At 40.5% G+C, this 24,830-nt stretch overlaps 1 protein-coding gene across 1 annotated transcript in view; it reads left to right on the top strand.

Moving 5' to 3' along the window:
* The window catches only part of celsr3 (cadherin, EGF LAG seven-pass G-type receptor 3), a 151,601-nt gene extending 127,476 nt beyond the window's left edge, over window positions 1-24,125 (top strand). Inside the window, exons 27-36 of the mRNA XM_060932172.1 lie at window positions 3,188-3,300; window positions 5,995-6,074; window positions 6,331-6,457; window positions 6,603-6,722; window positions 9,363-9,460; window positions 18,811-18,905; window positions 19,079-19,252; window positions 19,553-19,747; window positions 22,319-23,174; window positions 23,303-24,125. Of these exons, the coding sequence (XP_060788155.1) occupies window positions 3,188-3,300; window positions 5,995-6,074; window positions 6,331-6,457; window positions 6,603-6,722; window positions 9,363-9,460; window positions 18,811-18,905; window positions 19,079-19,252; window positions 19,553-19,747; window positions 22,319-23,174; window positions 23,303-23,330 (1,886 nt within the window). The 3' untranslated portion in view covers window positions 23,331-24,125. The remainder of the gene's footprint in view (window positions 1-3,187; window positions 3,301-5,994; window positions 6,075-6,330; window positions 6,458-6,602; window positions 6,723-9,362; window positions 9,461-18,810; window positions 18,906-19,078; window positions 19,253-19,552; window positions 19,748-22,318; window positions 23,175-23,302) is intronic.
* The last annotated feature ends 705 nt before the right edge of the window (window positions 24,126-24,830 follow it).

Genomic DNA, 24,830 nt, shown 5'->3' with positions numbered 1-24,830 from the left:
TGTTCACATGTCAGACTCTCCTAAAGCTTAGCTTGTCTGTTATTTGATAGTATCTTGCACTGACACTTTTGCATTTACTCAGAAGACTTTTGTGTGTGTGTGTGTGTGTGTGTGTGTGTGTGTGTGTGTGTGTGTGTGTGATTGAAAGCCATTTTTAGTCTACAGCATTTCTTTACATGTGCCTAAGACTTTTGCACAGTACTGTGTGTGTGTGTGTGTGTATGTATGTATGTATGTATGTATATATACAGTGGTGCTTGAAAGTTTGTGAACCCTTTAGAATTTTCTATATTTCTGCATAAATATGACCAAAAACATCAGATTTTCACACAAGTCCTAAAAGTAGATAAAGCGACCCCAGTTAAACAAATGAGACAAAAATATTATACTTGGTCATTTATTTATTGAGGAAAATGATCCAGTATTACATATCTGTGAGTGGCAAAAGTATGTGAACCTCTAGGATTAGCAGTTAATTTGAAGGTGAAATTAGAGTCAGGTGTTTTCAATCAATGGGATGACAATCAGGTGTGAGTGGGCACCCTGTTTTATTTAAAGAACAGGGATCTATCAAAGTCTGAGCTTCACAACGCATGTTTGTGGAAGTGTATCATGGCACGAACAAAGGAGATTTCTGAGGACCTCAGAAAAAGCGTTGTTGATGCTCATCAGGCTGGAAAAGGTTACAAAACCATCTCTAAAGAGTTTGGACTCCACCAATCCACAGTCAGACAGGTTGTGTACAAATGGAGGAAATTCAAGACCATTGTTACCCTCCCCAGGAGTGGTCGACCAACAAAGATCACTCCAAGAGCAAGGCGTGTAATAGTCGGCAAGGTCACAAAGGACCCCAGGGTAACTTCTAAGCAATTGAAGGCATCTCTCACATTGGCTAATGTTAATGTTCAAGAGTCCACCATCAGGAGAACACTGAACAACAATGGTGTGCATGGTAGGGTTGCAAGGAGAAAGCCACTGCTCTCCAAAAAGAACATTGCTGCTTGTCTGCAGTTTGCTAAAGATCACGTGGACAAGCCAGAAGGCTATTGGAAAAATGTTTTGCGGATGGAAGAGACCAAAATAGAACTTTTTGGTTTAAATGAGAAGCGTTATGTTTGGAGAAAGGAAAACACTGCATTCCAGCATAAGAACCTTATCCCATCTGTGAAACATGGTGGTGGTAGTATCATGGTTTGGGCCTGTTTTGCTGCATCTGGGCCAGGACGGCTTCCCATCATTGATGGAACAATGAATTCTGAATTATACCAGCGAATTCTAAAAGAAAATGTCAGGACATCTGTCCATGAACTGAATCTCAAGAGAAGGTGGGTCATGCAGCAAGACAACAACCCCAAGCACACAAGTCGTTCTACCAAAGAATGGTTAAAGAAGAATAAAGTTAGTGTTTAGGAATGGCCAAGTCAAAGTCCTGAGCTTAATCCAATCGAAATGTTGTGGAAGGACCTGAAGCGAGCAGTTCATGTGAGGAAACCCACCAACATCCCAGAGTTGAAGCTGTTCTGTCCGGAGGAATGGCCTAAAATTCCTCCAAGCCGGTGTGCAGGACTGATCAACAGTTACCGGAAATGTTTAGTTGCAGTTATTGCTGCACAAAGGGGGTCACACCAGATACTGAAAGCAAAGGTTCACATACTTTTGCCACTCACAGATATGTAATACTGGATCATTTTCCTCAATAAATAAATTACCAAGTATAATATTTTTGTCTCATTTGTTTAACTGGGTTCTCTTTATCTACTTTTAGGACTTGTGTGAAAATCTGATGATGTTTTAGGTCATATTTATGCAGAAATATAGAAAATTCTAAAGGGTTCACAAACTTTCAAGCACCACTGTATATATATAAAATCTCATCTCATTATCTGTAGCCGCTTTATCCTGTTCTACAGGGTCGCAGGCAAGCTGGAGCCTATCCCAGCTGACTACGGGCGAAAGGCGGGGTACACCCTGGACAAGTCGCCAGGTCATCACAGGGCTAAACACACACACACACACACAGTACTGTGCAAAAGTCTTAGGCACATGTAAAGAAATGCTGTAGACCAAAAATGGCTTAAAAATAATGAAATGTTTCAACATTAAGAAAAATACTATAAACAGCAGTACGGCCATAATAAATGAAACAAGGTCAATATTTGGTGTGAGACGACCCTTTGCTTTAAAAAAAAATAGTCTCAGGTACAATGAGTGCAGTTTTATAAGGAAATGAAATTTATTACTTATTTAAACTTCATCTATACAGTTTATTTACACCGATCAGCCATAAAATTAAAAACACTGACAGGTGAAGTGAATAACACTGATTATCTCATTACAATGGCACCTGTCAAGGGGTGGGATATATAAGGCAGCAAGAGAACAGTCAGTTTTTGAAGTTAATGTGTTGGAAGCAGGAAAAAGGATCCGAACGACTTTGTCAGGGACCAAATTGTGATGCTAGATGACTGGGTCTGAGCATCTCCAAAATGGCACATCTTGTAGGGTGTTCCCAGTATCTAGTGGTCAGTCCCTGACAAAAGTGGTCCAAGGAAGGACAACCACTGAACCAGTGGCAGGGTCATGGGTGTCGAAAGCTCATTGATTCACATGGGGCATGAAGGTTACCGCATATGGTCCAAGGCCACAGAAGAGCTACTGTAGCACAAACTGCTGAAAAAGTTAATGCTGACAAAAAAAAAGGTTCATCGATTATGCTCCAAACCTTAAAATTCATTTCCTGATTCAGAAAATATGTTCAAAGTGGATACAATCAGGCTAAAGTACTGTAGTGTGTGCCCAGGTATAAAACATATTTTATCCAAAAATCAATTTTACGCAATTTTCAAAGTTTAGTTGATCACCCAAGATATGTTTAGTGTTGTAATTCTTTAATACATGTAGCTTCTAAACTAATGTTTAAAATAAGCACTGAAAGTTTATATCAACCAAAAATGGGATAAATGTATTTTTTGGACAAACTAATGATTTATTTATCTATCGAGTATATGGTATGTCCAACTTGTCCAGGATGTACCCTGCCTCTCGCCCATAGTCAGCTGGGATAGGCTCCAGCTTGTCTGCAACCCTGTAGAACAGGATAAGTGGCTACAGATAATGGATGGATGGATATATGGATATATGGATATATGGTACTGTATGTCTTGACATTTATGCATCTCTGTTCCAGGACTGGCTGTGGGTCTGGACCCAGAAGGTTATGGGAACCCTGATTTCTGTTGGATCTCACTTTATGATAAACTTATCTGGAGTTTTGCTGGACCCATTGTCATTGTCATACTGGTACGCCAAACTCTGCAACTAATCAGAATTGCATTTTATTCAGAACTAGCTCAAGTTCATCAGAATCATCCATGTAGCCTTGATTAAACTCACATAGTTCATATTTAACATTGTTATTCCCATAGTGTATTTGTGTACGTAGAAATTTTAGCATGTGACTCATGATAATTTTCTTCCACTGCTGATATTACAATGGTGTATAAGGGCCACTGTAGGTGAAAAAAAATATTATGGGGCTGGGGGAGGGTGGTAATAAACTCAGAAGTTCTGACCTCAGATTTTCTCTAAGACTTTAAAGTCATGAATTTATGAAAAAAAAAAAACCACCCAACCCAAATTCCAAGTCTAAAAAGTCACAAATTTACCAGAAAAAAAAAAAAATCGGTTATTTTCTGAAACAATCACATGCTTCCTGGCTGCAGTGCATTCTGGGAAATGTAGTTGAAAATCTCATCTCATTATTTCTAGCCGCTTTATCCTTCTACAGGGTCGCAGGCAAGCTGGAGCCTATCCCAGCTGACTACAGGCGAAAGGCGGGGTACACCCTGGACAAGTCGCCAGGTCATCACAGGGCTGAAACATAGACACAGACAACCATTCACACTCACATTCACACCTACGGTCAATTTAGAGTCACCAGTTAACCTAACCTGCATGTCTTTGGACTGTGGGGGAAACCGGAGCACCCGGAGGAAACCCACACGGACACGGGGAGAACATGCAAACTCCACACAGAAAGGCCCTCGCCGGCCCCAGGGCTCGAACCCAGGACCCTCTTGCTGTGAGGCGACAGCGCTAACCACTACACCACCGTGCCGCCCTTAGTTGAAAATCTTTATTTAAATAATATTGGCTGGCGTTGAGTGGTATATCAGATACCACTTCATTCAGCTAGCATGATATTAAAAAAGTCGAAGAAGAGTAGCTGAATGGAATATATCTGATATACCATGAAAAAAAGCCAGCCAATATTATTATTATTATTATTATTATTATTATACATTCCTTTCATGTGTTCAACGCATCTTTCTCTTTCAAAATTCCCTCAAAATCTTCCGTATTTAACGACACAAACCTGGCGGCCATGTTTGTTTACAAATTGTCACAGTCGCTCGCTAGCGCAGAAGTTTTACATCTCTGATGTGTGATGCCATGTTGTCTTGACAACCATGCAGTACTGTTAACCATATTCAATGCTCATTCTCCATTGGGTAGAGTGATGTAATACACGTACTGTAGGATAAGTGATATGCTAACAATATTGCATGCTATCAAACCAAATGAATGAAACCTGCTAGAAGGGAATAAAATACATGTTTTTATTCCATTGAAAAAGTGGTCCTGTATGTATAATAATCTTTTATATTGAGCAATCGAGGAGGAAAGACTGCAGTTCCTATAACTCTCAGCACAGCTGTGGCGTCTGTGGTGTTATGATGTTGATCCAACCTTACAAAATAAAGTGATGTGGTTCCTTGACAAAAAAAAAGAGACTATTTTTCTGAGTTTTATTCTCTCATAATTTTGTGACTTTTTAATCTCAGAATTCCTGAGGGTTTTTTTTCTCCGCAAATGTATGACTATAATCTGAGAGAATATCCAAGTTTGTTTCTTGTAATTCTTTTTTTCTCAGAATATTGCCCCTCTCTCAGCTCTGTGGGGTTTTTTATGCCATAATTGAATGACCCTAATACGCCATCGTATGATATCGTATGATGGATAGCTTTACTGCAGTGTGTAGGGAAAACAGTATATCAAATAGATTTTTATTTAGTACGTCAGAGTAATCCCAGAGAGGTAATGAGGCAAGATTTACTTCCAATGAACATGTTTTTCTTGCCTCCATTGCCTTACTCATTGTTAATGTTGACCCAGATCTGTTTTTTTTTAAACTGAAGCTGTTTAGTGACTGTATGCCTGCTGAAAGCACTGTATAAATAAATTTAAATTGAATTGAATTACATTGATTTTAAATTTTTAGCGTGCAGCTAAATCCAGGATTACAGTAGAAATAATGATGCTTGAATTGACTATAATTGGCCTGTGGGTGGATGGTAGCGCGCACGCTGCCAGTCTAAAGCAGTCTAGCATGAAGGAGACATTTGTGTCATTGTCCTATAAATCATGTCCATCCATCTACCCATCCATCCACCCATCCAATCATTTATCTACCCTTCCAACGTGTGTGTGTGTGTGTGTGTGTGTGTGTGTGTGTGTGTGTGTGTGTGTGTGTTTTTATATACTACTGAGCACCAAAGGTCCCCACAAGGATAGTAAAATCTGACAATTTCGACCTTGTGGGGACATTTGGATGGTCCCCACAAGGAAATTGCTGTTGTTGTGTTTTTTAAACATAAATAAATAAAAGAGCCAAAACATTTAGTTTTTATTAGAGGTTAAGGTTAGGTTTAGGTGCAGGCACAGCATTAATTAACTGCAATAATAATTATGTCAATGGAAGATCCTCATAAGGATATTGAGACAAACGTACGTGTGTGTGTGTGTGTGTGTGTGTGTGTATTGGCATTATTAGCATTGTAGTAAACTGAGCTCTATTATATAACATACCCTGTTACTTTGTCCTAAAAAATAAATAAATCACTAATTTCTATTCTTTCTTTCTTTCTTTCTTTCTTTCTTTCTTTCTTTCTTTCTTTCTTTCTTTCTTTCTTTCTTTCTTTCTTTCTTTCACAGATGAATGCAGGGATGTTTATGATGGTTCTACGTATTACATGCAATCCGTCTCAAAAGGAGACAAAGAAGTTGCCCGTAATGTGAGTTTTAAAACAGAGAGAGAGAGAGACCAGGAAGACTAATTTGGCAATAAACACGTGTTATTCTGCATGACTGCATGTCTTGGTTTTGCTCCAGTTTTTCGTGTTACATAAGGGTCAGAGTTAACATTATTCACTAAGACAGCCAGTCTCCTTTAGCTAACCTTCTCCTATGCTGCCAAATGAGCTCCATCAGAAAATTCAGTGAGAAATGATGAATTAACGTGGATAATTTCCATTTTTCTTCACGCCTCAGTGCCACTATCCGCAGTGCCTTTCTCCTGCTGCTCTTGAGTGCATGTGTGTGGTTCTTTGGGCTAATGGCAGTCAATAACAGCATCCTGGCCTTCCACTACCTCTTCATCATCCTCTGCTGTATACAGGTGTGTGTGTGTGTGTGTGATATAATTGCATGATAATTATGATTTTTTTTTATTGTGTGGGTGTATAATCAGGTGAATGAATAGTGTGTGAAATATATGAATGTGTGTGTGTGAGTACTGACCAGATTGTGGTGTTGTGGTTTAGGGATTGGCAGTGCTGCTGGTCTTCACTCTGTTGAACTCAGAAGTGCAGGAAGCCTGGAAAGCGGCCTGTTCTGGCAAGAAGAGTCCCAGTGAAGACCCCCCCAGACCCCCTCAGATTACTGTAAGCACGTGCGCACACACACACACTATATATATATATATATATATATATATATATATATATATATATATGTTGTGGTTTGTGTCATTAGTGGCCCTTTGGTTCTCAGAAATCATACTATAATCACATCTACTTAAACATATCAGATATAATGCATGTATTTATTTATATATGTACAGAATAGATATGCACTCATATCAGGCCAAGATTTCAAACAGCTGGTGTGCTGTCACATTACATTTCATGGCATTTAGCAGATGCTCTTATCCAGAGTGACATACAATGAGTTCAAAAGTCAGGTACACGAAGTGCTGAACTTCTAGACAAGAAAGTTTGAGTGCCAACTAAACAAGTGACAGCAGTACCTAGTGTAACATGCTGTTGAAATACCAACACTCAAACAGCCAAGGAAACAACCAACCATATAAAGTATAACTAAATAGAGAACTCAAAACAGCTAACCCCAGGCTAGACCATACACACCCTGGGTTGGTCTAGACCGAAACCCAGTCACACCATGGGCAGGGAAGAAGGGGAAAGGGGAGAGGTGCAGCCTGAAGAGGTGAGTCTTCAGTCTGTGCTTGAAGGTGGTCAGGGAGTCAGGAGTTCTGACCTCAAAGGGAAGGTCATTCCATCAATGGGGAGCCAGGACAGACAGCAGTCTTGAGCAGGCTGGGCAGGAGCAGAGAAGAGGAGGGGCCAGGTGACCAGTAGTAGCAGACTGTAGGGGTCTGACTGGTGTGTAGGGGCGGATCAGACTCTGGAGGTATGCTGACCCTAACTCCTTGAGAGCCTGGTAAGCTTGCACCAATGTCTTAAATTTGATGTGAATTGTGATAGGTAGCCAGTGCAGGTCGGCAAGCAGAGGGGTGACATGGGAAGAACAAGGGAGGCTGTAGACCAGGTGAGCTGCAGCGTTCTGGATGAGCTGCAGGAGTCTGATGGCAGAGGCTGGAAGGCCAGCAAGGAGAGAATTGCAGTAGTCCAAGTGGGAGAGGATCAGTGCTTGGACCAGGAGCTGAGTAGAGTAGGTGGTAATATTAAGGGCGGATCCTCTGGATGTTGTAGAGGAGGAATCTACACATCCGGGTCACTGCAGTGATGTTCACTGAGGAGAAGAGTTTGTCATCAAACACAACCCCTAGGTTTTTCGCACTGGGTGAAGGAGACCTAGAGATGTCCTCCAGGGACATGACAATGTCCAGGGTTGGAGAGGATGGAGCAGAAATGTAGATTACCTCCGTCTTGCCTGGGTTGAGCTTCAGGTGATGGTTGTCCATCCAGCTCTGGATGTCACACAAGCAAGCAGAGATGCGAGCGGAGATCTGTGTGTCAGAAGGAGGAAAAGAGAGAAACAATTGAGTGTCATCAGCATAGCAGTACCAGGCCAGGCCAGGTAAAATGGACGGAGCGACCTGGGAGGTTAATAGATAAATAATCAACAATAGGGTAATGTAATACCAAAACCACACCAAAGTGAATTATTTTCTTATAACATTACGTCTCGAACTGTTTCATTCCCTTTACACAACAGCAGGTTACCAACAATTTTCATGAATTAAAGAAGATATTTTATCTTTCCATTTACCAGTTATTTTTTAGCAGTGATAAACAGTCACTCCATCACCAGCCTTTCTTTTGTTTCTCTCTCTTGAATTTAACAAAACAAGCAAAAAAATGTGTAACTTGTCATGTTACTGAGAAACCAGGAAGTACAAAGTCTTCCGTACTGAACATTCTCCTACTGCAGAAAACGTTCAGTTACAAAGCACTAATGCTGAAGACTCCTTCTGTAAATGTCTCCTTATGGAAAACTTCACCATATCAATGATTATTATTTTTGGTTAAAGAACAATATGAGTTAATCCATTTATTATTAGATATAGATGGTGCTGTTATGTATAGTACCGTGCAAAAGCCTTATATTTTGAGTACAAATGTTTGTTATAGATTTTTTTAATGACATATTTCTATGCCTTAGATTTGCAAATATTAGTTTTCCAGCACAAATTTAAATGTTGCAGGGAAATGCTTGTATGTCAGTAAAGAAGGCAGTGTATTAGGTAAGAGACACCTTTCAGGCAAAAAATATAATGAAAGCTGCTGAGTTTTGCTACAAAAATAAGAAGAGTCGTCTCCAGAAGAACTGTGGCTGGTTCTGTAAGATGCTCAGTAACACATACAGCTCGTTTCCTTATAAAACTGCACTCATTGTGCCTATCTTTTTTTAAGCAAAGGGTCCTCACACCAAATATTGACTTTTTCATTTATTACTACTTACTCCTCTTTATAGTATTTTTAATGTAGAAACTTCATAAGAAATGTCATTATTTTTGAAGATATCTTTGCTGTACAGCATTTCTTTGAATGTGCTTTTTAAAGACTTTTATACAGTGCTGCATATTGTTTGACAAACATATGTGTTGTGTGTTACACATGCCTAATTACAGAGAATTAGACTCGGCCTTATCCATTTAGATCCTGATGGTTTCCAAAAGAGTAAAAAGTCACAGAACAAAAGCACATTGCTTGAAGTTTAAGCAAAAATGCAACATCCTGGTATTCAAAACCTTTTGACTGGCAGCTTATGCATTAATAAAGTGAGTTTCTTTATTTTGTGATGTATCTACGTGTGTGCAGGGCCAGAACCCGTACAACAGTGCCTCCCTGCTGGAACAGAGTGGATTACATCGCATCACACTGGGAAACTCCACTATATCTTCAGTCAGCAGCGCTCGGTAAAAATACAAACTAACGTAAAAGCATCGATGTCTCACAGAGAACATGGACGGAGACAGTGTGCTCAAAAAGAGACAGCTTGTTAGTTTTCCAGAGATTGAAGAATCAATTTTGTTAATATACTTCATGCTGAGTTGCATTAATCTCATCTCATCTCATTATCTGTAGCCGCTTTATCCTGTTCTACAAGGTCGCAGGCAAGCTGGAGCCTATCCCAGCTGACTACGGGCGAAAGGCGGGGTACACCCTGGACAAGTCGCCAGGTCATCACAGGGCTGACACATAGACACAGACAACCATTCACACTCACATTCACACCTACGGTCAATTTAGAGTCACCAGTTAACCTAACCTGCATGTCTTTGGACTGTGGGGGAAACCGGAGCACCCGGAGGAAACCCACACGGACACGGGGAGAACATGCAAACTCCGCACAGAAAGGCCCTTGCCGGCCATGGGGCTCGAAACCGGACCTTCTTGCTGTGAGGCGACAGCGCTAACCACTACACCACTGTGCCGCCGAGCTGCATTAATATGAAACAATAAATATGATCATGGAGCCTCAAGCCAAAAGAAGTTGACGAATCTTGCTATAATGTTCCTCAACCATCTCCGCTGTGACATCTACAGTGGTGCTTGAAAGTTTGTGAACCCTTTAGAATTTTCTATATTTTTGCATAAATATGACCTAAAACATCATCAGATTTTCGCACAAGTCCTAAAAGTAGATAAAGAGAACCCAGTTAAACAAATGAGGCAAAAATATTATACTTATTAATTTATTTATTGAGGAAAATCATCCAATATTACATATCTGTGAGTGGCAAAAGTATGTGAACCTCTAGGATTAGCAGTTAATTTGAAGGTGAAATTAGAGTCAGGTGTTTTCAATCAATGGGATGACAATCAGGTGTGAGTGGGCACCCTGTTTTATTTAAAGAACAGGGATCTATCAAAGTCTGATCTTCACAACACATGTTTGTGGAAGTGTATCATGGGATGAACAAAAAAGATTTCTGAGGACCTCAGAAAAAGCGTTGTTGATGCTCATCAGGCTGGAAAAGGTTACAAAACCATCTCTAAAGAGTTTGGACTCCACCAATCCACAGCCAGACAGATTGTGTACAAATGGAGGAAATTCAAGACCATTGTTACCCTCCCCAGGAGTGGTCGACCAACGAAGATCACTCCAAGAGCAAGGCGTGTAATAGTCGGCGAGTTCACAAATGACCCCAGGGTAACTTCTAAGCAACTGAAGGCCTCTCTCACATTGGCTAATGTTAATGTTCATGAGTCCACGATCAGGAGAACACTGAACAACAATGGTGTGCATGGCAGGGTTGCAAGGAGGAAGCCACTGCTCTCCAAAAAGAACATTGCTGCTCGTCTGCAGTTTGCTAAAGATCATGTGGACAAGCTAGAAGGTTACTGGAAAAATGTTTTGTGGACAGATGAGACCAAAATAGAACTTTTTGGTTAAAATGAGAAGCATTATGTTTGGAGAAAGGAAAACGCTGCATTCCAGCATAAGAACCTTATCCCATCTGTGAAACATGGTGGTGGTAGTATCATGGTTTGGGCCTGTTTTGCTGCATCTGGGCCAGGACGGCTTGCCATCATTCATGAAACAATGAATTCTGAATTATACCAGCAAATTCTAAAAAGGAAAATGTCAGGACATTTGTCCATGAACTGAATCTCAAGAGAAGGTGGGTCATGCAGCAAGACAACGACCCTAAGCACACAAGTCGTTCTACCAAAGAATGGTTAAAGAATAATAAAGTGAATGTTTTGGAATGGCCAAGTCAAAGTCCTGACCTTAATCCAAACAAAATGTTGTGGAAGGAACTGAAGCGAGCAGTTCATGTGAGGAAACCCACCAACATCCCAGAGTTGAAGCTGTTCTGTATGGAGGAATGGGCTAAAATTCCTCCAAGCCGGTGTGCAGGACTGATCAACAGTTATCGGAAATGTTTAGTTGCAGTTATTGCTGCACAAGGGGATCACACCAGATACTGAAAGCAAAGGTTCACATACTTTTGCCACTCACAGATATGTAATATTGGATCATTTTCCTCAGTAAATAAATGACCAAGTATAATATTTTTGTCTCATTTGTTTAACTGGGTTCTCTTTATCTACTTTTAGGACTTGTGTGAAAATCTGATGATGTTTTAGGTCATATTTATACAGAAATATAGACAATTCTAAAGGGTTCACAAACTTTCAATCACCACTGTATAGTTCATGGTGGCTTTTTGTTGAGGTCACAAACACAATGTGCTACATTAAAAACTTTATCAGGAGAAGATAAAGACTATGGCTATGCAGTTATCCCCTTCACAGACATTCAGATATCTGTTTGTTTTTCTCAGTCTGTATTAATGCACTTAACGAGCTAACTAGCTCACTTTGTTATTACAGCGGTACTTGAAAGTTTGTGAACCCTTTAGAGTTTTCTATATTTCTGCATAAATATGACCTAAAACATCATCAGATTTTCACACAAGTCCTAAAAGTAGATGAAGAGAACCCAGTTAAACAAATGAGACAAAAAATATTATACTTGGTCATTTATTTATTGAGGAAAATGATCCAATATTACATATCTGTGAGTGGCAAAAGTATGTGAACCTTTGCTTTCAGTATCTGGTGTGACCCCCTTGTGCAGCAATAACTGCAACTAAACGTTTCCGGTAACTGTTGATCAGTCCTGCACACTGGCTTGGAGAAATTTTAGCCCATTCCTCTATACAAAACAGCTTCAAGTCTGGGATGTTGGTGGGTTTCCTCACATGAACTGCTCGCTTCAGGTCCTTCCACAACATTTCGATTGGATTAAGGTCAGGACTTTGACTTGGCCATTCCAAAACATTAACTTTATGCTTCTTTGGTAGAACGACTTGTGTGCTTAGGGTCGTTGTCTTGCTGCATGGCCCACCTTCTCTTCAGATTCAGTTCATGGGCAGATGTCCTGACATTTTCCTTTAGAATTTGCTGGTATAATTCAGAATTCATTCTTCCATCAGTGATGGCAAGCCGTCCTGGCCCAGATGCAGCAAAACAGGCCCAAACCATGATACTACCACCATGTTTCACAGATGGGATAAGGTTCTTATGCTGGAATGCAGTGTTTTCCTTTCTCTAAACATAACGCTTCTCATTTAAGATTCAAGATTCATTTATTGTCATTCCTTATGTACTAGAGTACACAAAAGAGTGAAATAATGTCCCCCTAACTTGGTCAATACCACACATAAGTCACAAGTAATCTAAGCTTAAAAGAAGTTATACACAATAAATAACAATTAAAAACACAAGGACAAATAGGGTTAAAATGACAAAATGAAATGGGCAAATCCAGCGCCGTGCCAGAATAAAGTGCAGGTGTAATCAGTCCATAATAATAAATAGAACATGTACAGTATGTTTTCAAAGTGGCAATGGAAGGGGGCATAAACCATTCACTATTGTCAATGCTTGTGGGAAAAAACTGTTGAGCATCCTACTGGTTCTAGAGGGGAGGCTCTTATACCTTTTCCCAGATGGCAAAATGGGAAGGGTGATGGAGGTCTCTGATGATACTGGTGGCCCTCCGGGCACACCGCAGCTTGTAATTCTCTAGCAAAGAGGGAAGAGGGGCATTGATGATTTTACTTGCCATCTTCACAATCCTGCTCAACTGTTTTTTTTTTTTTCCTGAGCCTTACAGCTGCCAAACCATGAAATAAGGCCATATGACAGGACAGATTCTACTGTACCTCTGTAGAAAGTAATAAGATGGGTGGTAGGAAGGCCTGCCTTTTTCAGACGGCGGAGAGAATGGAGCTGCTGGTGGGCCTTTTTAATGATGGCGGAGGTGTTGGTTGAGAAGGTCAGGTCATCTGCCAGGTGAACATCCAGGAACCTCATCTTCTCAACTCTTTCCACAACAACACCATCAATAATCAGAGGTGTGTGGTGATGTGACGTCCTCCTGAAGTCTATCACCATCTCCCGTGTTTTACTGACATTCAAATGTAGATTATGTGAGCTGCACCATGATGTTAATTCCTCCACCTCCTTCCTATATGCAGACTCATCATCGCCTCTGACCAGGCCTACCACGGTCATGTCATCGGCAAACTTGATGATGTGATTGGTATCTGAACGTGCAGCACAGTCATGGATGAGCAGGCTGAACAACAGGGGGCTCAAGACACGGCCTTGGGGGGAGCCTGTGCTCACATTGATGGTTTTCGAGATGTAGCTGCCCACCCTGACTCTCTGCTGTCTCTGCGAAAGGAAGTTGAGAATCCAATTACATATGCCAGAAACTAACCCCAGTGACCTCAGCTTCTCCACCAACTGTTGGGGGATGACAGTATTAAACGCAGAGCTGAAGTCAATGAAGAATAGCCTGGCATATGAGTTTCTCTCCTCAAGGTGCGACAAGGTGAGGTGGAGAGCCATAGAAATAGCATCTTCTGTTGAGCGATTAGTCCTATACGCAAACTGCAAGGGATCTAGGTCTGCTGGCAGATGGTGTTTAATATGCTGTAGGACATTTAATAACTAATGGTGTCAGTGCCACAGGACGGTAGTCATTTAGATAGACTGGATTTGACTTTTTAGGCACAGGGATGATAATGGCACTCTTGAGGCAGGTGGGTACAACCCCTTGGCTCAGAGAAATGTTGAAAATGTCTGTAAAGACATCTTTAAGCTACTCAGCGCATCCCTTCACCACCTGCCCAGATATGTTATCAGGCCCTAATGCCTTATGTGGGTTAACATGGGCGAAGACCTTTTCTACCTGGGTAGCTGTCATCTGGAGTGCTTGCTCATTGACAGTTAGTAGCTGGTAGTTCTGTAACTTACTACTATTCACCTCAAAGCGTGCATAAAAATTGTTAAGTCTGTCCGGTAATGATGGATCATCATGATCAATTTGTGGGGGCGTAAAGTAGTAGTCAGTGATTGTATTAAACCCTTGCCACAAACGTCGTACATCCTTATTGTCTGTAAAGTGACTACTGAGCCTCTGCCCATATAGCCTCTTCGCCTCCCTTATGCCCCGGGACAAATTTTGTCTTGCCTGTCTATATACAGTTTCATCCCCAGACTTATAGGCAGCGTTTCAGGCCCACAATAGTGAGCGGATGTCACCAGTTAACCAAGGTTTTTGGTTAACATGCTGCCTGATGAGTTTCGTTTCTGTAACATCATCTGTACATTTATTTATATAGCCAATTACAGAGTCTGTGTATTCTTGTAAGTCAACTATGTCATCCTTCGTTGCTGCCTCCCTGAATATCTCCCACTGTGTGCTCTCAAAACAGTCCTGCAGGGCAGGTATTGCCTCTACAGGCCACACTCTGACTTCTCTTACCACAGGTTTATTCTGTTTAACCTTTGGCCTGTATGCAGGAATAAGCATGACCACTAGGTGGTCAGAGTTGCCGATGTGGGGGAGAGCCACTGCTTTGTAGCAATTCTTAAACCAAAAAGTTCTATTTTGGTTTCATCTGTTCACAAAACATTTTTCCAATAACCTTCTGGCTTATCCACGTGATCTTTAGCAAACTGCAGATGAGCAGCAATGTTCTTTTTGGAGAGCAGTGGCTTTCTCCTTGCAACCCTGCCATGCACACCATTGTTGTTCAGTGTTCTCCTGATGGTGGACTCATGAACATTAGCCAATGTGAGAGAAGCCTTCAGTTGCTTAGAAGTTACCCTGGGGTCCTTTGTGACCTCACTGACTATTACACGCCTTGCTCTTGGAGTGATCTTTGTTGGTCGACCACTCCTGGGGAGCGTAACAATGGTCTTGAATTTCCTCCATTTGTACACAATCTGTCTGACTGTGGATTGGTGGAGTCCAAACTCTTTAGAGATGGTTTTGTAACCTTTTCCAGCCTGATGAGCATCAACAACGCTTTTTCTGAGGTCCTCAAAAATCTCCTTTGTTCGTGCTATAATACACTTCCACAAACGTGTTGTGAAGATCAGACTTTGATAGATCCCTGTTCTTTAAATAAAACAGGGTGCCCACTCACACCTGACTCTAATTTCACCTTCAAATGAACTGCTAATCCTAGAGGTTCACATACTTTTGCCACTCACAGATATGTAATATTGGATCATTTTCCTCAATAAATAAATGACCACGTATAATATTTTTTCTCATTTGTTTAACTGGGTTCTCTTTATCTACTTTTAGGACTTGTGTGAAAATCTGTTAATGTTTTAGGTCATATTTATGCAGAAATATAGAAAATTCTAAAGCGTTCACAAACTTTCAAGCACCACTGTACATTATTAACTACCATCATTTATCATTTGTCTGCTCCCTGCTCCTGAAAGACATATCTCTTTTAATAACTCACTTATTCCCAGCAGCTGAAAACGAACATGAAAGCACACAGGATTTTTGAGCTTCATGAAAATCTGAGATTCATGAAAATCCTGATCTTTATGTTTCAGATTTAAAAGTGACACATTATACCCCTTTTCCAAACTTCCCTGAGGTATTAATAAAATGTCTGTGGTATGCTTTGGTTAAAATACCACAAGGATAAAGCATCACAGTTCCCTTCTCATCCTGTCTAAACAGCCATGTTCAAAACATCTGATTTGAGTGACTGTTCCTTTAAATGATAATGAGCCCCTGCTCATGCCACCCTACTCTACTGTCAGCCAATCAGGCAGCACTTTCCTCATGAATATTCATTCACAATGACAGCTCTCAAGCCATGATTAGAGATACTCAGATAATTCTAATGAGCTCCCCTTGTGACAAAGAAAGGGGAGCCAAATCTAAATAGCTTGTTGAAGCACGTTTTCTGAAATAGTAAGCCCAAAAGACTGGGTTTATCTTATTTCATAGTTTGTGGGTTGGAAGGCTCCAGATACCCAAATGTATGTGTACAAACACTGAAAAAGTGAGTTTTTCACATAATATTTCCCCTTTAATGAAATCCAACATATTTGGAAACAATTATTATGATCATTATTACGCTCTGAATCTAACCTGAAAAGGGTAAGTTAAGAAGACGTAAGCCTATCGTTTAAGAAGCTTACTCTTAAATATATAAAATATTTAAGAATTATTCCATGAAATCGAGTTGTCCATGAGCTGATAGCCGATGAGGAGCGTAACGCCGAGTTGGCTATAAGCCATGTATGATGAGATTGAGTGGAATAACTGCTTTACTCTGTCCACATTCACTGGATTTTGAGAAAATGAGCATTTTTTTATTTTTATTTTTTTCAAATTTGATAAATAAACACTTTACACAAAACGTCCGACAAAATAATTTCCGCTTAGCGGACATGTGACAAATTGCATACATGCGTAGTAAAATATTCAAATTTGACAAGATTTACATCAACAGTTGATCAATGAAAACACATTTTATCAAAAAATTAAGCTTCAAATTTTTCGAGTAGAGTTTTTATTTCGTCCGTGGTTGGTTCAGCAACATGCTCCACCATTTTGTTTTTCTCTGCTCATGGTATATGAGCTGATATCCTAGTTTTAGAGTAGCCAATCAAAGCATGCAATTGCTCATATCCAGTGAATGTGGATAGAATAAATATATATAGACACTATTGTTTTACTGGGAAATACGCCACTTGTATTTTTAATACGAACAACATCTGGGACATTGAGTGACATATTTAAATAATATTGGCTGGTGTTGAGTGGTATATCAGATACATTCAGCTAGCATAATACTGAACAAGTCGAATGGAATATATCTGATAGACCACTAAAAAAAGCCTTATTATTATTATTATTATTATTATACATTCCTTTCCGGTGTTCAATGCATCTTTCGCTTTCAAAATTATCTCAAAATCTTCTGTATTTAACAAAGAAATCCTGGTGGCCATGTTTGTTTACAAATTGTCACAGTCACTCATGAGCACGGAAATTTTACGTTTCCAGTGTGTGATATCATGTTGTCTTGACAATCATGCAATATCGTAAACCATATTCAACACTCATTCTCCATTGGGTAGAGTGATGTAATACACGTAGAATAAGCGATATGCTAACAATATTGCATGCTATCAAACCAAATGAATTAAACCCGCTAGAAGGGAATGGAACACGTTTTTATTTCATCGAAAAAGTGTCCTGTATGGATAATAATTTCCAATATCCTCCTGAGGATATCAATGATGTCACTCCCAGTGTTTTCTTGCTGACTAGACGCACATTGTCAAAATGGTGAACAGGTTCAAAATTAAAATTCTTTTGATTAACTTGTGTACATTTTTTTTCTGGAGGTGTCCATATAATATTAAAAAAAACATTACACAGTGGTAAGAAGATATGAAGTTTATCTTCAAGTGGTGAACATCCACAAAAAATACACAAGTGAAATATATATATATATATATATATATATATATATATATATATATATATATATATATATATAAACTGTTATTCCATGAAATCAAGTCATACATGAGCTGATAGCTGACGAGGCGCGTAGTGTTGAGTTGGCTATAAGCCATGCACAACGAGATTGAGTGGAATAACTGTTTTATTCTATCCACATTCACTGGATTTTGAGAAACAGAGCATTTTTATTTTTTGCAAATTCAATAAATAAAAACTTTATACAAAACGTCTGACAAAATCATTTCCACTTAGAATGCAAATAAACCAGCGAAATGACAGTAACAATTTGTGAAAAATGCTATAATAATAATTCTTGATAAATACGTTCTTACTATCAAAAACCTTTAATTCCATATTTTGTTGCTTTTTTATGTGTTTTTTTTTTAAGAGTTTTCGTTTTCTTCTTTAGGGTTTTTTGGCAGTTGGCAACCCAACTCAAAGGTGCATAACTGCCACCGACTGGGCTGAAGTGTGGAACAGGAGATATTGGGGGGGGGGACTATATTCTTTTAGCTATTTTTGTTTCTTTTAAATACTTGATCATTTTTGGGGTTTTGTTTTCAAGTAGAGTTTGTATTTCGTCCTCGGTTGGTTCAGCAACACACTCTGCCATTTTGGTTTTCTCTACTCAGTATATGAGCTAATAGCCTAGTAGTAGAGTAGCCAATCAGAGCACACGACTGCTCATATCCAGTGAATGTGAACAGAATAATATATAATATAATCAGATTATAATAATGTTGTCTTTTTTGCCACTTTGTATGACTCTAAATAAACACCAGATAAATTGCCCATCACTGCCAGTCTTTAAGTAATTAACACTTCATTTCATAAAACAGCTGAGATAAATCATTTTTTCTCAGGATGAGACCGTTTATGCTTAGTTTACTAACTTTCTGTTTTTTGTTTTATCTTTGTGCTGTTTTATTCGTTTGTTGTTGAATTATTGAGTAGGGAAAATCTTCTAGCACGCCAGACTGCTGAGCACATGCTGGGTCACAAGGGAGCCACTGACCTTGATGTGGCCATGTTCCATCGTGACGGAGGTAACCACACGTTATAACCGCCATACCTACTTCAAACGTCTGATTTTCATTTTTTGTTGTATGGTCTTTGTTTCAGATTTTACTCTCAATGTGAATTTTTAAAAAATTCTTGCCCCGCCTTTTATCTTTTATTCCCTTTCCCTCCTCGTCTCACTTTGTTTTCTTTGCATCAGGTGAGGACTCAGACTCAGACTCTGATCTCTCTCTGGAGGAGGAGAGGAGTTTGTCAATCCCATCTTCTGAGAGTGACGACAATGTTCGTCTCCGTGGGCGGATCCAACGCCGTTTCAAACGCACCAATCACAGTGAGAGATTACTCACTGACCCCACCCACAATGGCACCAAAGGTACTATTAATATGTCTTCTGGCAGGTGTTATTCACATACACACTGCAAAACATTCTATAGAATTCAATGTCAGTAAAGTACACCATCTTTGCTAAATCAAGTGGAACATTGGGGCCTTTGAAGAGCATTTTGTTCTGTCATTTTGCTTTGAAACTGATGAAAACAGGAAAAGTTAAGAATCTTGTGTTGCCCTTGAGTTAACATTCGATTGAGCAGACCTTAGTGCAGCTATGGAAACGTCTGTTTCATACCCAGCATTGTTTGCCGGCCAATAGCATGGTGTGTTGTTTCCGTGTCAGATCTGGATGGAAATGACCTGCTCTCCTATTGGCCTGCGTTGGAGGGCTGTGAGGTTCACTCCCTGCAAAAATGGGGTTCGGAGCGCCGTCTCGGGGCCGATTACAGCAAAGATGCAGCCAATAACAATCAGGCAGACGCTGCACTCACCAGCGGGGAAGAGAACGGACCGACACACATGCACAGACACCGCAAAGGTGAAACACACATGCACAAGTACAAGTGGGGCTTTACCTGAACAGGGCGCCAAGAACCAGGGGGGCAGCTCCTAAAGTCAAGATACACGTCCAGCCAGTGCCAGCATCCATAACCAGGTGTTTAGTTGATATTGAGGTCTAACTTTTACAACACAAACAAATCTAAATTTGACACCAGGGTTGAGTGTCCTTCAATCATATCTTAAGCTTTAAATTCAAACTTTTCCATGGAAAAAGCTGGTACCCTTCATAACTGCTAGCAACAGTCGCTAAGCAGTGATTAGGTGATCAACACAAGGCGGGGACAATTTACACTTCCAATAATGTAACATGTAGCTTGTTCATTTGTGAATACACTACATAGGAAGATGCACCACGAAGCTTTTTTTTTGGCTCACTGTTGATACATTTTCTTCATATTCTACATTTTCTTGCTTAGGAAAGTTAGACTATGCTGATTAAGTGTGGGAGGAAAGCTGTGACTCAGGAATGAAACCAGAGATCTGCTATTCATAAGGAGTGAGAGTGGAAAAAGTTGCCCAAAGACCATCATTACAGAATTGGGAGGTAGATAGAGCATAGAATAAATAGAGAAAAAAGTCCAGGTGTTGGTTAGAAGTTGCAAGACACATACAGTGTCTTGCAAAAGTATTAAACCCCCTTGGTGTTTGTACTGTTTTGTTGCATTACAAGTTGGAATTAAAATGGATTTTTGGGGGGTTAGCACCATTTGATTTACACAACATGCCTACCACTTTAAAGGTGAAAATTGTTGTTTAATTGTGACACGAACAATAATTAAGATGAAAAAACAGAAATTTGGAGTGTGCATATGTATTCACCCCCAAAGTCAATACTTTGTAGAGCCACCTTTTGCTGCAATTACAGTTGCAAGTCTCTTGGGGTATGTCTCTATTAGCTTAGCACATCTAGCCACTGGGATTTTTGCCCATTCCTCAAGGCAAAACTGCTCCAACTCCTTCAAGTTAGATGGGTTGCATTGGTCTACAGCAATCTTCAAGTTATGCCACAGATTCTCAATTGGATTGAGGTCTGGGCTTTGACTAGGCCATTCCAAGACATTTAAATGTTTCCCTTTAAGCCACTCCAGTGTAGCTTTAGCAGTATGTTTAGGGTCATTGTCCTGCTGGAACGTGAACCTTCGTCCCAGTCTCAAACCTCTGGCTGACTCAAACAGGTTTTCCTCCAGAATTGCCCTGTATTTAGTGCCATCCATTTTTCCTTCAGTCCTGACCGGCTTTCCTGTCCCTGCAGATGAAAAACATCCCCACAGTATGATACTGCTGCCACCATGCTTCACTGTAGGAATGGTGTTTTCAGGGTGCTGGGTTTGCGGCACACATGGCGTTTCCCATGGTGGCCAAAAAGTTAAATTTTAGTCTCATTTGGCCAGAGAATCTTTTTCCATGTGTTTGGGGAGTCTGCCACATGCTGCTGGGCAAACTCCAAACATGTTTTCTTAAGCAATGGCTTTTTTTCTGCCCACTGTTCCATAAAGCCCTGCTCTGTGGAGTTTATGACTTAAAGTGGCTCTATGGACAGATACTCCCATCTCCGCTGTGGATCTTTGCAGCTCCTTCAATGTTATCTTTGGTGTCTTTGTTGCATCTCTGATTAATGCCCTCCTTGCCTGGTCTGTGAGTTTTGGTGGGCGGCCTTCTCTTGTCAGGTTTGTAGTGGTGTCATATTCTTTCCTTTTGCTATAATGGATTTAATGATGCTCCCTGGGATATTCAAAGTTTGGGATATTTTTTTATAACCCAACCCTGATCCATACTTCTCCACAACTTTGTCTCTGGCCTGTTTGGAGGCTCCTTGGTTCTCATGTTGCTTGCTTCGTAGTGTAGCAGAGTCAGGGTCCTTCCAGAATAGGTTGATTTACACAGACATCATGTGACAGATCATGTGACACTTTGATTGCACACAGGTGGATCTTAATCAACGAATTATGTGACTTATGAAGTGAATTGGTTGGACCAGCTCTTATTTAGGGGTTTCATACGAAAGGGGGTGAATACTTATGCACACTCCAGATTTCTGTTTTTTCATCTTAATTATTGTTTGTGTCACAATAAAACAACAATTTTCACCTTTAAAGTGGTAGACATGTTGTGTAAATCAAATGGTGCTAACCCACAAAAAAATCCATTTTAATTCCAACTTGTAATGCGACAAAACAGGCCAAACACCAGGGGGGATGAATACTTTTGCAAGACACTGTATACCAAAAGTATATGGCCAAAAGTTTTTGGACACCTGAACATCAGGTGGGGGACAACAGGACTCCTTATTGTTGGAATTGGACATTCAACAAGTACAGGTGTGATGGTCAGGTATCAAATGTACATTCGTTTCAGGTTTGCTGGATGGAGCAGATGATGACATCTTTCCAAAAAGCAAATAAGCTGGAAGCTACTCCATGATGCAACCTTAGAAATGTTTTGTTTCAGCTGTGATGTGATTTTTTTTTTAGGTAACATAAACATGCATAAACAAATAGATAATCAAAAATACCAAACTGACATTTTTTTATCTGTCTTGTTTCTCCAGGCATCTTAAAGAACCGTCTTGGTTGTCCTCCAACACTGCAGGGTTTGTCTTCAGTGGGTCGTGTGCCCAGCGAGCTCTCGTGGTACCGCACATCCACGCTGGGCCACCGGGGCGTTCCAGCCGCTTCTTATGGCCGCATGTGCTCAGGCACAGGCTCTTTGTCCCAGCCAGCCTCACGCTACTCCTCCCGTGAGCATTTGGACTCGCTCGCACGGCGCCAACGGTCTCGTGACAACCTTGACCTCCTGCCTCGTCGTCGTGAGCTCGGCTCCAGAGAACATCTGGGCCCCGTCCACAGCATCCATGCCTCAAGAGAGGATCTTGGGGCAGGAATTGGTGGTTTAGGCAGTCTAACAGGAACGGAAGGAGGTTCTTTAGGAGGTATGAGAGTGCCACTGAGCACACTAATGAGGCAGCAGGCATCCAGAGAGCACCTCAGTTGTTCCCGGGAGCAGCTTGAGCCAAATGGGGGTGTCGGAGCGGTGCCACAGCCATGCCGTGAGTGGCTCCGAACTCTGCCTCCACGTCAGCTCTCACACCCAGAATCTCAGTCTACATCCTCTCCACCTCCACCAATCACAGAGGAACCTCAAGAAGCCCTGCACTTACGGCATGGCAGATTAGACTCCGCCCCTCTATGCAGGTACCCCACGCCTGTGACGGCCCCTGGAGCTCCACCCAGTCGTCAACCTTCTAGTGAGCACCTGGACATTCTTTCCTCTATCCTAGCCTCGTTCAGTTCCACGGTACTGACTCCACCTCCTAACCCCGCCTCTGTGGCTGCAGGTCCTTCCCCATCCCCACCACCTCACTCTGCAACCTCACAAAGTATCTCTGAAGTGTCACCAGACTCAGAGTAAGTCCCCGTTCCTCTTGTTGCCATGTGTCAGTAGTTTCACTTGTCCATTGGTATTATTTTCTTCTTTGTCCATGTCTTTTTGTTTAACTCTCTACTCCCTTCCATATTTTGTCTCCCTCATTTAGAGCCCACAGAAGTGAAGGACAGTCCTGATGACATCTCATCAGTCCCACGATGCATTTCTGCTCATGGGCACAGATGGACAGCAGAAGGAAAGTTAGTTTAGGTGCATTCTGGAATACTGAAGGTGCTGAGAACATGACTGATTAAGAGACAGTGGGGTCAAATCTTTAATCTGATGGTTTACAGTCATATTTTATAAAAGCCTCCCAAGGCCAAGAGGAGTTACAGGGTGATCAGGAAGAAGAAAATGAGGTGATTCCCATCATCAGTGAAGGACAAATATTGAGAGGGTCGGTCAGAGAAGGAAAAAAAAAACATGTATATAACCTTTTTATACAGTTTTGTATTTTTTTTTTCATTCGAGATGAAAGATCTGATGTTTTTACAGATTGTGTCCGGCATTTGGGTCACTGAGTGAGTGAATATGGGTTTCAGTGAAGAGGAATCTTAAACCATTCCCAAACCCATCACAAGCCATTCCCAAACTTTTTTTCAGAACAGTTCTCATGTATGTGTCTTTGTTACTTAAATATATTGGGATTAGAGGCTTGGATTGGTTCACTGAGGGAGACGACAATTCTGATGTGTGATTTAGTGCAAAACGCCAGCAGTAGCGATTGTAAAAGTATTTTAAGCCAAGAGATGTGATTTGACCGATACGATTGTGAATTAAGGACATGTTTTCAGGCAGCCAGTTTGATTGGCAGAAAAATTTTGAGTTGGTCTCAACATGAAATATAAACAAGTTAGAAAAATATTCCTGCCCTTTTGGGCATCCTGTATGCCTGCTTGAATTTCAATGCTATGGAAATTTCACTACTTCAATTCAGACCAAACTAAAGTATTAGTTAGAATTTATTCAAAGCATTTACTTCATAAAAAAAAAATGCTGAGAATGTTAAGCAGGCATACAGCATTGTATTCAACTCGCCATGTTGCATTTATCCAATCTAGTTGCTTTCTGGAACTATAAGAACTAATTACGATTTTTTTACTGATGTTACTGATATTCATATGTGCTTGTACAGATGCTGTCAGAATGTGTTCCTTTCAGTTTTCTTGGAACTGGTGAATCAGGTCGGAATCGGCTGTAGCTGCCTCCACTAAATGGACCATAAGAAGTCTTTACACAGGCATTTGTCAATCAAGCAGTAAAGAGTCCAAGGGCCTCACTGGACACAACAAAACAGACCTAAATACGCTCTATGGCAGCGAGAGAGAAAGCTGCAGTATACGTCACTAAAAGGAAGAATTACATCAGTGTCCGAGTTATCCTATAGCATATTGTCAAATAGTTCTGCCAAATAAGAGAACCAAGATCATTCCTTTTATACCTCATACCTTGGAAAAAGTGCTCCAATCAATTTTTTTTACTTATGGCATTTTTATATTTTATTTGTTATAGTGTACCTTTTTTATCTTGTACAGACCTGTTATTAATTTATTGTTACTATTTATTTATTAAGGTTAATTTAACAGTCATATCATTACTCCCAGATTGATTTTATGATTCCCTGTGTGTTTGTGTGT

The sequence above is a fragment of the Neoarius graeffei genome, chromosome 10 (genome assembly GCF_027579695.1).
Source record: "Neoarius graeffei isolate fNeoGra1 chromosome 10, fNeoGra1.pri, whole genome shotgun sequence".
NCBI lineage: Eukaryota > Metazoa > Chordata > Actinopteri > Siluriformes > Ariidae > Neoarius > Neoarius graeffei.
The sequence above is the reverse complement of the archived record's forward strand: the minus strand, read 5'-3'. Positions and strand labels throughout refer to the sequence as shown.